Source organism: Haemaphysalis longicornis, unplaced genomic scaffold (genome assembly GCF_048455015.1).
Source record: "Haemaphysalis longicornis isolate Haplotype H1 unplaced genomic scaffold, Haemaphysalis longicornis Haplotype H1 scaffold_10, whole genome shotgun sequence".
NCBI classification, from domain to species: domain Eukaryota; kingdom Metazoa; phylum Arthropoda; class Arachnida; order Ixodida; family Ixodidae; genus Haemaphysalis; species Haemaphysalis longicornis.
This window is the reverse complement of record NW_027526204.1, coordinates 141,311,670-141,329,076: the sequence shown is the minus strand read 5'-3', so window position 1 is coordinate 141,329,076 and position 17,407 is coordinate 141,311,670. Positions and strand designations below refer to the sequence as shown.

The 17,407-nt window shown below is 45.7% G+C and overlaps 1 protein-coding gene across 1 annotated transcript in view; it reads right to left on the bottom strand.

Annotated features, from left to right (window-relative positions):
• LOC144159524 (uncharacterized) overlaps positions 1-17,407 on the bottom strand; it is a 45,318-nt gene that overhangs the window by 16,555 nt on the left and 11,356 nt on the right. Inside the window, exons 8-15 of the mRNA XM_077691076.1 lie at positions 14,115-14,261; positions 11,953-12,070; positions 8,377-8,555; positions 6,907-7,014; positions 4,362-4,448; positions 2,709-2,844; positions 1,531-1,643; positions 685-748 (exon numbers count right to left, since the gene is read on the bottom strand). Coding sequence (XP_077547202.1) covers positions 685-748; positions 1,531-1,643; positions 2,709-2,844; positions 4,362-4,448; positions 6,907-7,014; positions 8,377-8,555; positions 11,953-12,070; positions 14,115-14,261 — 952 coding nt within the window. The remainder of the gene's footprint in view (positions 1-684; positions 749-1,530; positions 1,644-2,708; positions 2,845-4,361; positions 4,449-6,906; positions 7,015-8,376; positions 8,556-11,952; positions 12,071-14,114; positions 14,262-17,407) is intronic.

The following is a 17,407-nucleotide window of genomic DNA, read 5'->3' as shown; positions in this document are numbered from 1 at the left end:
ACCGAGAAAAAGCTTCAGATAAGCGTTCCGGATTGATTATGGGGTTTAACACGCCAACGCTACACAGGCGACGAGGAGCGCCGTAGTGAAGGCTCAGGATTAATTTTGACCATGGGAATCTTCGAAGAGATAGGCTTTATCATTCCAGGATGCCCTCAGCTCGATCACACCGACAGCCTTTTCGATCAGGCACAGCTAATCTTCGAGGCGGAAGCTGGCCGAGGCTCTCTCTCAAAGCTTCGTGGAAAGGTACAGGTTGGGGAGATCTAAAGTATATTTGTCTCAGCCACCACTATGTGTCTGGGAGTACCGGGCTCTGCACAGAAGCGGCAAAGCGGAGCAAATTGTTTATTGCGTGGGATCAAAGGCGGGGTGTGGGAACGTGTTAACCTACAGGGCATGATGAACCAGGAAAGATTGTTCCGTGCACGGAACAATCTTTCCTGGTCCCTCACTAGACGGAGATGGAGCGAAAGGCGCTCGGGAGTTCTTGCATGCTCACGGCGTACGGATGGAGCGAGGAATATCCTCTTAGCTGCTGCCTTCGCAAAATCGTGACGTCTAAAGACACCGCCCCGTCAACTGGGATTTTCTGCCTATCTTTGCCACTTATCAAATATGAACACATTAGTTATGAAAGTGATGGATATCAGCAACACAAAATGTCAAACGTAGGACGCTCACCTTTAATCGCAGGGTGCTCCAGTACAAGCACGGTAACGTAAACCATGTTGCCCGTGAAGTCTACCTATTGGCCAGAAAAGAGCACATTACTATACGTTGCTCATCTGTTATACCTGAGTCAAACGTTTTGAGTACGTTAGGATGGTACCGTATCGGCAGCATATTTTAACCGCAATCCGTGCACAAGCTCTTCTACACTCATGTCCTCCCGTTCTCTCTCTCTCTCTCTCTCTCTCTCTCTCTCTCTCTCTCTCTCTCTGTTCTCTTTGGTAGTATTTACAGCCAAGTGAGCTCATTGTGTACTGCAGCTTGCTTAGTGCAAATTTGAGAAATATATCGTAAGTGAAAATAAAAAAGATCAGAAGATTTTGGGTTCGTAAAAGTAGCTACTTCCCGATCTAAACCGCCATGAAACCAAATCAATCGTCGAAGTTATAGCTAAGGAGAAGCGATCGCGTTGAAATGACCGCATATAAACTGTTCTATTCCACACCAATATCAATCTTGCCAGTCTGATGCCTTTATAGCCTAAAAATCTCTCTACACAGTTTTCTATCCTTCTCAAAATAACATAATTTTTTGCTACGACACTTTTCACTTCATACCATTAATTCTACCCCACTCCCCCTAGTGTTTGTGGGGAGGTATTGGATCTGTTCCGCCTGCGAATTATACTCCTATAGGCTCACCTCTAGTTCAAAAAGCAATTCTCTATAAGCCGTGAAAAACATAAAGAAAGACTGCAGGGCCTTTGTTTTAGCATGCACGGCGAATGGTCTCATTATAAGGGGTGGCACGCAGTTCTTTTAGTTTTTGAATTATCCTTCACAGGTGGGACGTGCATACCAGTATGTCGGGAACCCTAAGGGGAGACAGCTTGGTCACCCGCTGAAGCTCGGCGAGGAACTTGGTCTTGACATCACCGACGTTTTCCATGATGAGGGCTTGCTCCTTCGTCACTGCGAAACACACAAAAATCGGTAAAGAAACAAGCGAACGAAAGCGAGGAGGGGGAGGGGGGGACGGGATCTTTATTTAATTCTCGGTGCACGTTTTGCATTCTTCATCCCCGGGTCGAGTGACTTGCAAGCCTATATTGCTTTTAATGGAGTTCCAGACACAAGAAAACTATTAGAGAAGGCAAAATTTTTCCCCTCGTCCAAAAATCAGGTTATTGACAGGTACAGTTTTTTTTTTTGACAGAACGCCACTTCTGATCACAACATTGACTCCTGAACCGCTGAAAAATCGTAAAACAAATATTGGAAAGCAAGTGAGCTGCTAATATCGTGGGTTAGCTAGCTGCCCGAAGGTCACGTGAAAAGCAGGTGGAAATCAGGTGGCCGTTACCATCTTTTGAGGGATCACTTAAATGTTTCTTCTTTAATAGCCCTTCATTCACTCTTACCCTATACATCCAAGGAAAATGTATAAAAACCGGGTAGCTGTATGTCTCCAGTTCACCAACGTTGATTTGTGTGTTGCGATTTTATTTTTTCTTGATCTATCCCAGTGAAAGAATGCTGCCTGATTGATCCTCGTTATGCGTTTATTGTGTCATATTATTTACAATAATTCTGTTTTCATGTTCTGTTTGCTTTACGAAAACTTAACAAATGAGCCTAGGCTGTTTTGCCACAATTAAACTCTTTTGTTCCATATTTCCATATTGTTGATGTCCAATGACGCGTCTTGTTTTTTTTTTATACCACCACTGTGAAATTTCGGCCTAATCGTTATTGAAAGATCATCGCGATTTGTTCAGTTTTTCGTGTCCAGTTGGCTTGTGTATAAATCTACATTATACTTCTGATTATTTCTTCTGACTGCTCATGTTTTACCTGTTTTTTATGTACTTTTTAACAAGAGGTCCCCCCACAGTGATAAACTATAGGACCTCTTTCTGTATTCTTTACAAATGTATGTACTGTGTTATTTGCAAACTTCCTAATAAAATTCAACTTCAACTTCAAATATATTTAGCGCGAAACGTCGTGCGCGGAAAATTTCAGACATGTGAGTACCAGGGAAGCCAAGTTGAAGCCAGGTGAATTTGGTCTCGTCCTCTTCGTCGTAGCAAGCTTCCACGTTTATTTTCTCGTTCATGTTCCGGATGGTCGTACTGACGTCGTGGATGTTAGCGAAAAAGTAAAAGAAGTCCTGGGGAGGAAAGGCAAAAAAAAAACAAGTTAGCAAAAAAACATTTTCTTGCAAAAAAGTCAGTTGACTTGTTTGTGAAAATGCGAAAAAAAAAAAAATACCGCAATTCCAACAGTAAGTCTCAGAGTAAGTTCAAGAATTCCGCTGCCGCGAAGAAAAATAGCAGGTAACATGTAGAAAGCAACTAGCCACACGTTTAAAGGAGCCATGAAGACAAAATACAAGTTGGGTTTATTAGAAAGACTGCTTAGTCCCGATAACAATGATACCAATATCATCGCAATCTTCGAACAAATAACGGAGATATTAAAGAAAACGTGTGAAGCAGTCGCGACCCCCTAGCCAATTTCCAGCAACTTTTCTATGACGTCACGGAACCTTGTTTGTGTGGTTGGCGGCCGCCTAACTCACCTGTCACGACGACACACGACTGGACGTCTGTAATGGGTCCTCCAGCTCCATTTTACCACATCACTTGAATGCTAACGTGCAGTTAACGCACTGAAAATTATGTTTTATTGTTGGCCCGTATGACGTCATTCTTGCTCATAACACGTCACTGTGGCGCCAAATTTGAAAGGTTTGAAATACTTCTTGCTTTTTTTGCGTTAAAAAACATCTTTTGTGGCTGTAATGGAGCTGAGTGAGATACTGAATCCTAGTTCTCTCAAATTAAACGAAGTTGTATTTTCTCTTCATGGCTCCTTTAAATTATCTGATATGTGCAAACTGAAGCGATAGTCCTAACAACGCAGTTACATTGGGACGTTTTTGTTCCTGCGTTTGTCTTTGACTGCAGGTAACAGATAAAAAAAAACAGCGCAAAAAAAGAGACGAGGACGACGAGGACTGTGAGAGGACTGCGTCCTGTCTCTGTCGTTGTATATTTTTGCTTTGTTTTTGGATCATGGATTGACACGCCCAGTTATACACGTTATTTCAGGTTGCAGATTTTAAAGCGAAAGCTGTCTTAGTCTAAGGGATCGATGTCGTCCAGCCAAAAAACTAATCCATGTCCTCATAGACATGTTGGTCGACCGAAAAGCTCCGATAAGATCTCTGGACACACAACCGTGCGCGAAACCGGGCCTTCATTGTGTCAGAAAGGTTACCCGAAAATCGCGAAAAAGGGACGGCTGTAGACAACGCAATACACACATAGATCTGGAAGAAGGAGCACAATAGTGCACCGTTATCTCATCAAACACGTATCGGTATACATTTGGATCGTTAGTAGATGCGCTTACTTGGTGCGCGAAAAATCGCCGCATGGATTCGTTCTCCTTTCGCAATTTGGGGCTTTGAAGGTTTGGCGATCGATTGAACGCACGAAATTTCAGAGTAGGTTGGACGCAGTTTTAGCTTTCGCGCTTCGCTCAAATTTTATTACAAAGGGATGGTAAATTTTTTTCAGCAGTCAAAACCATAGCTATTTCTCGCAGAAACAAGAAAATAAAAGGAGCATCTGCCGGGGATTGACAACAAAAACAATAGACAGGAAAGCAGGGGCCTCAAACCTGACTTTTCCCGGTTATGTAGGCCATCATGGCTACCCGGACGGGCAGGTTTTTCTGGTTGACGTCCGTATCCATCACTTGGTCCTCCTACAACAACGAAATATGCCACGACACCATTTTTAGTGTCAAAGTGTACATTTCTGAATCCCTTGTAATAAAATCGCTCCTGTGCATTATTGTGTTACTCATTACAATCTTGAAAGCCTGTACTCCCACTGGGATATTTATTTAATTACTGCTTGCGTCTATAGATGGTGTCGTCACGCCTCTACAAGTATAAACTGTTGCTTTAAGTTCCTTCCTGCTGCGTCGATATTAGTGCGTTCAAAACCGCGCTTCATGTTCGTTACGTGGAAGAATAACCATAGAAGTGAGGAAATTCACACAACTAGAGTTGAGAGAGAGAGAGAGAAGAAACATTTATTAGAGCAGACGGTGGTGGTTGAGCCGTCACTCGGTGGGGTGGGTTCACCTCAGTCCAGGTACCCTTGGGCCTTGGCTGCAGCCCTGGCACGGGTGACCAGAAAGATCTGGTGAGCGTGACGGGAGCTGGTCAGCAGGCCCTCCCACTGCTCTGGGGAAGGTCTGGGATTGGGGGTAAGCGATGGGGTGTTTTGACAGGCCCACACCATGTGGTAGGTAGTATTAAGAGAGGGGCAGAATTGGCAGGTGAGGGTGTATTGGGTAGGGGAGATAGCGTGGAGGATGGGTGCGTTGTAATATGTGTTTGTTTGTAATCGACGCCAGATGACTGCTTCCTCCTTGGTTAGTTGAGGGTGAGGTTGAGGCAAAGTGAGGCGAAGGTTGCGATAATGGTGCAGGATGTCGTGGTAGCGTGATGGAACAGCGGGAGTTGGAGGAGGCTGGACCGTAGGTTCTGTTCCTGAGGGAAATGCCCGGTGTGGAAGGGCGCGGGCAGCGGCGTGAGCCGCCTCATTTCCCTCGAGGGACGAGTGGCCAGAGGTCCAGACGATGTACAGGTCGGGGAGGGGATTGATTGATGCGAGTATGCGTAATGCAGGAAGTGAGATGCGTCCACGTTGAATGTTACGGCAGGCTTGCTGGGAATCTGTTATTATTGTAAGGTATTCGGAGCCAGTTGTAGCGGCGATGGCTATAGCAATTTCTTCGGCAGTGGTGGTTGATGTCGAGAGAGTTGTGAGAGAGGTGAGAAGTGTGCCGAGAGAAGTTTACAACCGCCAGAGCATGAGCCTGGCGTGTGGGGTAGAGGGCGGCGTCGGTGTAGCGAGTATCGGGGTGAAAGTGGAATTGTGAACGCAGATGCTTAACCCGGGAGAGCCTTCTACCTTGGTTGAATTCTGGGTGCATATTGTTAGGAATCTTGGATACAGTAATGTGGGACTGGATTGAAGATGGAATGCGCTGAAGGGCTTGTGAAGCAGGTGGGGTCGGGTATCCGAGAACCTGGAGGACGTGTCGGCCGGTGCTGGTAAGGAGGAGTCTGGTGAGTATTTTTTCAATGCGCAACAGTGGGACCTTAGGAAGGGAAGCTATGGATCGAAACAATGTACAGCCCTAGTTGATGCACTCCCGGGAAATACGCAATTCTTGTAGGCAGAAATATCAGTACACTCGTTTTTGTGAATGTTGAAAGTAAGGAATGACATGAAGATCCATACAAAAAGCGCATAACGAGGTTATTTTCCCATGGATAGCACGTCTGGGCACTGGCTGCTCGGTTAATGGTATCAGAATCAAGCGTTTTGTGCGGATGCGCCGCTTGGTAGTCGCCTCAGCCGCTCTTCTTTGTTCGAAATGATCCCCATATGTTAACTTGCGGGTCCATTCGAGCTTTGTCAGCGCATTGGTCAGGTTTTGGTGGCGAAAGCCATTATATTGATCAAAACGCGGCACTTGGTGTCATGTCCCTTTTAGATGATAAAACAATAAAAGCTGCGAAAAGAACGGGATCTCGCAGTGGAGGAGATGGGCGCACTGTGTGCAGTACGTCACGGCGTAAAGATTCCTGTATGAGCGTGCCTACTCAAACGCTTGTTCGCTTGCTGGTGCACGCGTGTGCCAGCGTGCCGGTGGCTCGTAACCATTCAATAAATCCGTAACAGATCACGCGAAAACACCGCGAAGGCTCAAATGGGTCGCAAGAGGGGAGGCACGACAGTTGTCAGAGGGCTTGAATCTAAAGGTTGTTGTAATCTTGTTCAGATTTTTTTTTTGGCGCCATTGAAATTTCAGCGTGCCTTGTGTCGTCAAAACAAGTATTTGTTTGAATAAAGAACGCCGGTGCAAGATCATAAGCGTTAAACTATGCCATGCGTGTCTTTCGTAAAATATGCCTAGTGGCGTCTTCACGTTCAAATGAAGGACCAAAAACGGAATGTTATTTTTTTTTCTTTCAAGGTGGCTTGCGTGGTATGTGTTCTCCTTCGCCAGTTAAGTGCTTGTAGTAGTAAAAGTAAGCAATGGTGTACAATTCTTTAAAGTGATCCATTCACTGGTAAAGTGAAATTAGTAGAAAATAATCGTAGATACACATCGTTAAAAAATAATGTAGAAGTCTGCTCACTGCAAGGAAGCTGTAAGTGAGAACAGCATGCGACAGGTGGGCGCCTCCGACTGACATGGGCCCAGTCACCAACTCGTATATGTGGGCCGGCATCCCTCTGACAGTTTGCTGCATAAAATCAATCAATCAATCAATCAATCAATCAATCAATCAATCAATCAATCAATCAATCAATCAATCAATCAATCAATCAATCAATCAATCAATCAATCAATCAATCAATCAATCAATCAATCAATCAATCAATCAATCAATCAGTCAATCAATCAATTAATCAATCAATCAATCAATCAATCAATCAATCAATCAATCGCTCAATCAATCAATTAATCTCTGAAATTTTGTCACCAATGAGTAAAAGCAGAAAAAATCATCCATAAATTATCAAGCAATCAGCCTATCAATCAATCACTGTGTTTCTCCTACATAGCATTCTTGGTCGTTGGGGCTGCACCTTGGAACGTCACTTATTTTGCATGCAGCTGACCTTCATTTTGAATACTAGCTTATCAAGACAACTATTCACAATCACCATGATGTTTGAATAATTACCCATGAAAGAAATTCCAGACACAGCCAAGAGGGAGCTGTCGGACCCCTTTAAGGTGGTCCGACAGCTATATAGCACAAATATAGCAATATAGCACAAATGTATTGCTAGGAAGACATTTTTTCAGGGGGCCCAAGTACGGATGCCCTAGCGCCTTTAATCAAAACCTAAATTACATCCCATGCACCCCAACAAAATGCTATACGCCGTGGGCTTTTAAAATTGGCTTCACAACAAAACACAAAGACCCTTCAAATAAGGCGTTGTTAGTGGCAGTATAGGCAGTTAGTTAAGCACTTGGGCAGCTAATTAATAGCGTTTTCTTGTTTCGGCGAAAGTGGGGCGAATGAAGTGTTACAGACGGACAGGCGGCTTTCCCACCGAGTCAATATAAAAATACTTATGCATTCAAACGGTGCCGGCCTTAATTAAACTCAGGGGCTTTTATACTGCTTAAGCCTGTTAGAAACATATCTTTTACACTTGACATTTAGGCCGGGGCAACATACTACCTTCATTGTTAATGGGGCAAGGAAACCTTTCAGTTCCCTCAAGTACGTTAGAACCGCTAAACATAAAAAGAGCGAAAGGTTTCCAAATAAAAGAAACGATCAAGGGAACAAAAACAATCCGCGAGGAAGCTCTGTTGTAGTGCAGTACTACTGAAAGCACTTGCTAAAGGCAGACCAGTAGGTTTATGCGCCGCCATTTAGTCGTTAGATCCATCATGTCGCGCCGGTGGCAAGGAAAAACCAACTACGAAAAAACCGTGCTCCAGAAAGAGACAGATCCTACTATGGCTAGATACTTTTCTATATCTTCTGCTGCGTGGTTCTCTCAACCACCGCTTTGGGACACGCTCATGCGCAGTGTGGTCGGGGCAAAGCTTCGCTTTCTTTCGTACACACTGATAGACTTACGATGCCGAGGTAGCTTGCTTTCTTGAGTGTCTCGTATGTGGGCAGGATCGTGTCCAGGATGTTAAGGTAATTTCTGTCTGGAAGGTAGATCAGTGGCCGCATGGTGTGGTTGGTCTTGATCTCACACCAGTGTGCACCTTTCAACCCGGGCCGGCGATCGAACAATTGGAAGACGTGTCCTGCGCGGCAAAACAGGAGCAATGAATGTCCCTCATATGCTCACCAAACTGTGGGCCTAGCTTTAGTGTAAACAAAGAGCACCATCCGCAGGTGGTCAAAATTAATCCAGAGCCCTCCACTACGGCGCGCCTCATCGCCTGCGTTGCGTCGGCGCGTTAAGCCCTACAATCAATCAATCAACAAAGAGCACCGTGACATCGAAAACGCTCGTTTAAACTACTTTCCTACGAGGGTGAAAACGGTGCAATGTGCTTTCGTTATTCAAGTATTTACTAAATTGTAACGCGAGCTTTTCTTTTTCTAATTTTTGCAACCTGAAGTCGACCCTTGCGCTACAATCGAATGCCGAAGTTCAAGTTGCCGAAAAAGTGCAATGCACCCTATTCTCTTTGATGGCTGCAGTTTCGGCCATTTCGTAATCTATGTTGGAAACATATGCAAGAACCATTTGGATCCACTACAAGCCAAGACCGGCTTTTTACGTTTCCTTGTTTTTTTTTGTGTGTGTGGTAGTAGTGAGAGCGCTTTGCCTTTGTTTTTGCGTCGTACTGTGTGGAGGCCTGGGTGGTTTGCGTTGCCCTCAGGTGTTTCGACTCCTCTTCGGCTCCCCTTGCGATGACAACGTGTCGCGCTCAGTACGAAACCCGTTTCAAGAGGCGCGCTGTTTTTATTGCTGAAGGAATCGCCAGTTCCACTGCTGCATGAAAACCACGACCGTGCTGAAAACGCGACGCATCGACCATCTGCGGATGATGCCTCCAGCGGAAGCGCCTTCTCACGTGCGCACCAGTCCAAAAAATTACACCATCTTCCCGTGGGGAACCATGAGGAGGATGCGAAGCATCATAGGGGTTCCATGTAGGCTCCATTGTGTTGCCGTTATGTTGTTTCATTTATCGGAACACGAATGGGAACGTAGAGTGAACCCCCATGTAGAGACAGAGAAATGTAGAGACAGCGAAGAGACCGACACCGGCGTTACCTGATCGAACACCTCCTGGTTCTCGTCTTTCTTTACTGCGTGCTCACGCTGCTACCCCGTTGCCCGCCCTCTTCGTCCTCTTCTCTGGTTGAGCTTCAAGGCACGTGGCGCTTCCCGCCACAGCTTTTCCACGGGAAATTCAACATCCTCCTCTAAAGTTTTCAGTTCGTTGTTTCCGTTGACGTTCATCTTCGCGTGCCTTCGTTGTATCAGTAGCTTCTTGACGTAGTTTGAATGAGTCAAGGACATAAGGCGCGTTCGTAGCACTTACTCCTGTCTCGGTTTTTTAGCGCAGTGGGAAGAGTGCCACGTACCTCCCGTTGCGCCCAGAGTCATTAGATCGAAATCGGGCGCCGTTAACTCATTATCATCATCATCATCACCAGCCTATCTACGCACACTGCAGGGCAAAGGCCTCTCCCATTATTCTCCAATTACCTCGGTCCTGTGCCAACTGTGACCAATGTATCCCCGCAAACTTCTTGATCTCATCTGCCCATCTAACTTTCTGCCGCCCCTTGCAACGCTTGCCTTCTCTAGGGATCCATTCTGTTACCCTTAATGACCAGCGGTTATCTTGCCTTCGCATTACATGCCCTGCCCACGTCCATTTCTTCTTCTTAATTTCTACTAATATTTTTAACACCAGTTTGCTCCCTGACCCACTCCGCTCTCTTCTTGTCCCTTAATGTTACACCTATCATTTTCCGCTCCATTGCCCGCTGAGTCGTTCTCAATTCAAGTTGAACTCTCTTAGTGAGCCTCCAAGTTTCTGCCCCGTAGGTGAGTACCGGGAAGATGCAGCTGTCATACACTTTCTTCTTCAGCGACAATGGTAGGCTGCTGTTCATTATCTCAGAATGTCTGCCATATGCAACCCACCCCATTCTGATCCTTCTAATTATCTCTGCCTCATGGTTGGGATCTGGGGTAACAACTTGGCCTAAGTATATATATTCGCTTACCACTTCCACTGCCTCGCCATCTATCTCAAACTGCTGTGCTGTCCCGAGGTTATTGATCATTACTTTAGTTTTCTGCATATTAATTTTCAGGCCCACGGTTCTACTCTGTTCGCCCAGTGCGGAAAGCATGCTTTGCAATTCGTCCCCCGAGTTACTTAGCAAGGCAACGTCATCAGCAAATCTGAGGTTACTGAGGTATTCTCCATTAACCCTTACTCCCACCTGTTCCCAATCCAACGTTCTGAATACTTCTTGTAAGCATGCTGTGAATAACATTGGAGAGATTGTGTCTCCTTGTCTGACACCCTTCCTTATAGGTATTTTACTGCTCTCCCTATGGAGGATGATGGTAGCTGCAGACCCATTATAGATATCCTCTAGTATTCTTACATAATGCTCATCTACCCCCTGGTTCCGTAATGCCTGAATGACTGCTAGGGTTTCGACCGAGTCAAATGCTTTCTCATAATCTATGAAGGCTATATATAGGGGTTCAGTATACTCAGCGCACATCTCTATCACCTGATTGATCGTGTGAATATGGTCCATTGTTGAATAACCTTTACGGAACCCTGCTTGTTCTTTAGGTTGACTGAAATCTAAGGTTGCAGAGATTCGGTTAGCGATTACCTTGGTAAATACCTTGTAGACGACTGACAGTAAGCTGATCGGCCTGTAATTTTTCAAGTCCTTCATGTCGCCTTTCTTATGGATTAGGATGATGTTCGCGTTCTTCCAAGATTCCGGTACCATGGCGGTCATTAGGCATTGCGTACACAGGTTTGCCAGTGTTTCAAGTACAATTTCTCCGCCATCCTTCAAGAGGTCTGCTGTTATCTGATCCTCACCAGGTGCTTTGCCCCCTTTCATTTCTTTCAAAGCCTTCCTTACTTCTTTCTTTATAGTGTAGGCGCAGAGGTGCGGACGGACAGACGACGGAGCCGAGAGCACGAGATGCTTCGCATCTAAAACGTTTTCGTGGGCCTCATACAGCCGTCATATCGAACTGGAGAAGCGTGTAGCTGATTTCGTCACGGAACAGCGCAACCGCACCATAGCGGTTTCGCTGTTCCGCAACCGCTGTTCGGCATGCACCAACTAAAACAGCTCAAAGCAGGCGATGTGGCTCGACAGATGGGCATCCCGCGAACAAAGTTCAAAGCGTCAGAAGTGGGCGTCTGATCACAATGTTTGAAAAAATAATGTGCTTTTTCATGCTTCCGCTGGCCTAGCGTGAGTATACTTTGGCGGTTCTTTTTTTAACTCAACAAAAAGTTGTTACCCCTCAATTTGCTTTCGTGGTTTTATGTTTTTTTCCGGATGCAATGAAAAGTCACCGCTCGTAACTTACAATCTTGGCCGCATTACAATCGAGTAAATGCGGTAACTTGTTAATTCCTGTTACCGCTTTTTCTGCCAGCACCAATATATTACAGAGATTCTCCTCACCATTCGAGTAGTCATAGACTTCTTTCATTCCGGACAGCGGAGTGCCAAAACTTATTTGGGGCGCCTCCCAAAACTCGCGGACGACGCTAAACAGACTGTTCTTCTCGTCTCGGACGATCTGTAACAAAACGAAGAGGTAAATTACAGGCCCTTGAAATTGTCGAGGATACGAAAGCAATGCAACGTGAGTAACTCATGTCAAAGAAAAGCGGGACTTGAAGTTTAACACAGTGTCTTTATTGCTATTTGCGTACAGATAGAACAAAAGCCAGCACCTTTACATTGTACCAGTCGCCAGTAATCGACACCATTAATCTATTTGCGAACTGGGAAAGGTACATCGGTGAGAGGGGAAATACGACAGATATCTTTGCGTATGGAGTGATTTTCGAGGCTATTAATGATATGCACGGACCGGAATTCAGAATAGCTAAATCTTGGCACCGTATTCATAAACGACGAACGTCGCGCTGCTAACATTTAATATTGGCTGCCTTATATATAAAACTCAACCTCACAGCGCCGGTCATAAGAGGCTTGTGCTCCGAAAAAAAAAATTGGTCGCGTATCTGCTCAGTTTCGTTGCAAATGTCGACAAAAGACGATAGTCTTTGCCGATATTTGCCAAGTTAATGCCTCCCGTCGCTTTCCCGCTCACCTCTCCTGCTGTTCCTCTTCCGTCGCACTCCTCCCAACGTAAACACGCTGGACGTTTGCTCAAGTTAATTTAAATTTACCGCTTTCCACTGCTCCAGGCCGGGTTCCTCGATGCCAGCGCTGCCGTACGGCGGAAACGCGCATGAATCGAGGCAACCTACTACAACGTTTATAGAACCACGTTGCCTTACTCCACGAGCGTTACAAGCCGGACGTGGAACCTATCTAGTGGAACCCTTCGCAACTGTTTCCGCTTGATTTCTTAAAATGCCGCCAGAAGCTATTGTGGCGCGGGCGACAGCAGACGACAGAGTGTTTTCTTTTTTTTCAGTGGATGTAGTATTTGAGTTCTCAAAAATCAAGAATCTATGAATTTTTTTATAAAGGAACACTGTAAATATCACTTATGTATTAATATTCTGTCTTAAATTTGCGTAATGTCTTGTTCTTGTTCAACAATTTTGACAAGTATTAACATATGAACCGGACTTGGACGTTTAGATTTCGCTGTCAGTACAAAAGACTGTTGCGCAGATTTTGTTCCACTTTGGCCCGGGGGGCTGAATCGAACCACGGACAGAGAGCCAGACAGACAAACCAAAATTTCTGGGTTTAAGTAGCCCAAGAAAGACTACCGTCTTTAAAAATCTGCTCTGTTGGCGAGGGAGGGAGGGGCGCGGTGGCTGCTACTTTTCTGATGGAGGCGATAACCGGAAACGCTCGTGTGTCGATATTTCGGCGCACGTCAAAGACCCCCAGGGGACGGAAATTAATCCGGAGCCCTCCGCCACGGCGCGCATCATAGCCAGGTGTAGCGTCGGCGCGTTAAAGCCCCAAATTGAAATTTTTTATTTTTAGCGGCCATCTTTGAAGGGAGCGCTTGAGGATTGCCTCACATCTACCCAAATTTCTGCGTACCATTAAAAACTCAACTTCGGTCTTAACTATGGCGTAGTTAAGAATGACGTAGTCTGAAATGCCTCTAGCTGTTTTGGAACGTTCAGTCTGCCTTCGGACCATATATTAGCCGGTTTCTTTTCTCAGTTAGATGTGCTAAAAAGGCAAGAAAAGAAAGCTAGCATTGAAGACGCGGCTTTTAAAGTACACATGGCATACATATGAAAATAATATAGGCAAATGTATGAATAAATAATTTTAACCGAAAAATATACCGACATGCGAGAACCTCCCTTTAGGATAGCAAAAAAAAAAAAAAAATTGCGCCCATTTTGCATAAAGTGACATGTCAGAAGTCCGAAGCATGAGTACACAGTTGCGCACCCCGAGCAATATGTTTTCTGTGAAAGGACAAATACCTTCGCACCCTTCCCTTCAATTTTTTTTTTCGCGCAGAGGGAAACAAGAAGCGCCGTAATGCCTTTTAATAAAGTTCGCAGTCGAGTCAAAAGTCATCCCGCTAAAGGGTGTGAATTTCGAACTACCGCCCAAAAGCTCCCGCTTTTATTTAAACTGCACTCGACAGAATAGCCGTAGCCGTGACGTACCTCGAGATGAGACATGATGTAGTTGGCTCCCAACGTTGACGGGTTGATATAGCCGATTTCGGCGTGGAAATCTAAATCCATGTTGGCAAAGTTGGGTGGGCCCGGTAGGTCGGGAGCCAGACGTTTGCAGCCTTTTCCTATTGGGATCTGCAAGGAAGGGTATTGAGTGGAGCAAAAACACGCAGGACTGTTTTTATTTTCTTCGAGGCCGCGTGTCAAGAAGTTGATAACATTTTTTACACGGCCAACGATAATGTCAATCAGCTTATATTGAAACAAACAGAATGATCGGGGTGTGTGGACTACGGAATGTATTCATCCGCCATGCTTGCTTGCTGCCGCCGTGATCATTGGTCAGTTCGCATCACGTGACACTTGTCTGCACTGCGACGCTTCATGGGCGCCGCCATTTTGTTGTTGATGCGTTTTCTGTCGGTCAACTGTGGCAGTCTCAGCTTGTCCTCCCTGCTCTGCGGCTGCGCGCGACTGGCGTCTTTCCGAACGCGAATCAAAGATAAAACGCACTTTGCAGCATTTCAGCAGCAGAAGTGTGTCCGAAGATGCCGTGTTACTGAGTCTTCGGCAGTGTTGTTTACAAATGACCTCGTCCAAGTTGGCGGTGAGGCCACAGACATCTGGCAACACTGATAAACAACAAAATGGCCGCCGTTGCTCACTTGCGTGCCTCAGTCATAGAGTTTCATACTAATATACACTAGAGGGAAATCTGGCGCCACTGTCTAGGGGAGCCGCACTTCAGCGAGCGTGCCGTCATGTACCGGGCAGGCACGTTCCACTTGTCCTTGGCATGGCTCACGAACAGGCTGAAAAATTGGCTTTGGCTGCAAAAATGCAACAATATTACTGCAGAAGATTAACCGAATTTGTTTTGTTATTGTAAAATTAAAGCTCCAGAGAGATTTATTTGTCAGGGATTATTTAGAAGCTTCATGCAAGATGAACAAAAAAAGAATGTTACCCCTTTTGGCTTCAAGACCGAAAAGAAGCCATGTGGCTAACCAAGCCAAGGAGGCGAGGAACGTCGCTAGCTGCAATGGCGCCGCCCACGGCGGCCCGCGAATGCAGCGCCAGATTTCCCTCTAGTATATATTAGTATGAAACTCTATGGCCTCAGTGACGGTACTCTGCATCTGATATACATAGTGACCCTACTTGCCCCAACTTAGTGCCGCACTTACTCCATTTCTTTCCCCTTTCGTCGCGAGGAACTTCGGATTTGTGTCTCGTGCCGAGCGAGACGTATGTTGACGCGCACAAGCACGCTCCTAAATTAGGCATTAAGTGCGCACTCTTCATTTTGCCCAGAGCTACGTCACTTGAGAGCGATTTCAAAACGTGTACTATCCCACGCGAATTCCTTGCCATACATATACCTCCCAGTCTGGATACACACTGACTGCTTTCGAAAATTTCACCCCACTAACTTTCAAAGTTTCCCAGCATTCTGAAGGTTGTTTTATTGCCTGCTAGCTTGTGAAAGGCGCGATTTTATTTATTTTACAGCCAACATCTGATGTTTCTATACTCTCTCTAGAGAAGCTTCATTTTTCTGCAGTTCCCGGGCTTTAACTACCTCTCACTTCTTCAGTGATAGCAAAGAGAAAAATTGCGTAATTGTGCATTTATGGACGAACTGCAAGTTGGATAGGCATTAACCCAATTGTTTTTACAGTGTTACGCTACGCAGTGTTATGCTACGCTTTTGCTCTTATATCACTATGAAGTTTTGAAATCTTGCTTGTTATATTGTTACAAAGCTTCCAAATTTATAAATACGTAAGACTGTGAGTGAGTGAGTGAGTGAGTGAGTGAGTGAGTGAGTGAGTGAGTGAGTGAGTGAGTGAGTGAGTGAGTGAGTGAGTGAGTGAGTGAGTGAGTGAGTGAGTGAGTGAGTGAATGAGTGAGCCAGTCAGTGAGTGAGTTAGGCAGGAAAGGAGTGAGTGAGTGAGTAAGCAAGTGAGTGAGTGAGTGAGTGAGTGAGTGAGTGAGTGAGTGAGTGAGTGAGTGAGTGAGTGAGTCAGTCAGTCAGTCAGTCAGTGAATTTTGATTAAAACCGCTCGAAAACACGATTAAATGTTGATTAACGAAACACGAAAGAATTTTGATTAAAACCGTTCGAAAGCACGCCACTTCAGCCGACGCAGCACCTAGCGGAGTTTCGTCATAACTGGTGGCCACTGCGGCGAATTACGTTCCAGTCATGACTCCCGTGCGGCCGTCGCCTCTCCTTAGTAGCCCTCTACGTGCGGTCTCACGCGAGTAAGCAGCGTAATTCGGGCCTCTCGCATCCATGAATAATTGTTTTCACGCGTTTCCGGAATTGCGAGACGCTGACGAAGGTCTCGGTTGCCTAGACAAAAAGCTAATTCGGAGAATGCCGGGGCCGGTCGACGCGAGGCTATACACCGTCGGTGAGCGAGTACGGTAGTTGCACAACGGCTCATTTTGTGGTCGCGATGGCGACAGCAGACTCTCGGTCGACTCTACGAGTGCGCATTACGCGAGAACGACCGACGTGAGACGATACGGTGTTGTGGCGGCCGGTCGCGGTCGGTCGGTGCGCGAACAAGTAGAGCAGCTACGCGGCGTACTGCTAGGAATTGATTCAGTTCCAACAACTTCGTCATGAAGTAACTAAAATTAGTCGCTCATGGCAACGTTTCACTCACAGATTACAAAAAAAAAAGGAAAAAAGGGGGACACATTTGGCAGAATGGGCAATAACAAGGTTAGCAACACTAAGTCTCAGGTACGCCAGCGAGGAAACTGCAGGGCTTTCGTGGCTGCATGGCTTTGTATATAGGCGGGCATCATTATGTAAACATTTGGCGCGGGTACCCTGCTTAAAAGAACAAAACTGCCCGTGTAAACAAAAATAATAATAATATTCTTGGTTTGAACTTTGATAATATGCGCTGAAATCAAATTCTTCGACGTGAGCCCGCATGTGTCGGCGTTTTCCTCCCACGGCAGCTTTTCTGTTTGTTTGTTTTCTTCTCTCACAAACGCAGGGTGGTTCGATCAGCCTAACCAATATATCCTGTGCCAGCGCCCATCTAGCGTTCACCACTGCTTTTTGTGTATCTGTTTCCCAGTTTTCAACTTCACCACAACGCCTCGCGATGCCTGTGTTTACGTTTTAGTGGACGGTTATAGGCACGCCTCAGCTGCTCATAGAGCCACTAAATATGCTACGCTGATCTAGTGGCTCTAGCCGCTCACAGTGAAGCAATTATGGTTGCACGAACTTCACAACCACTTCTCGTGCATGT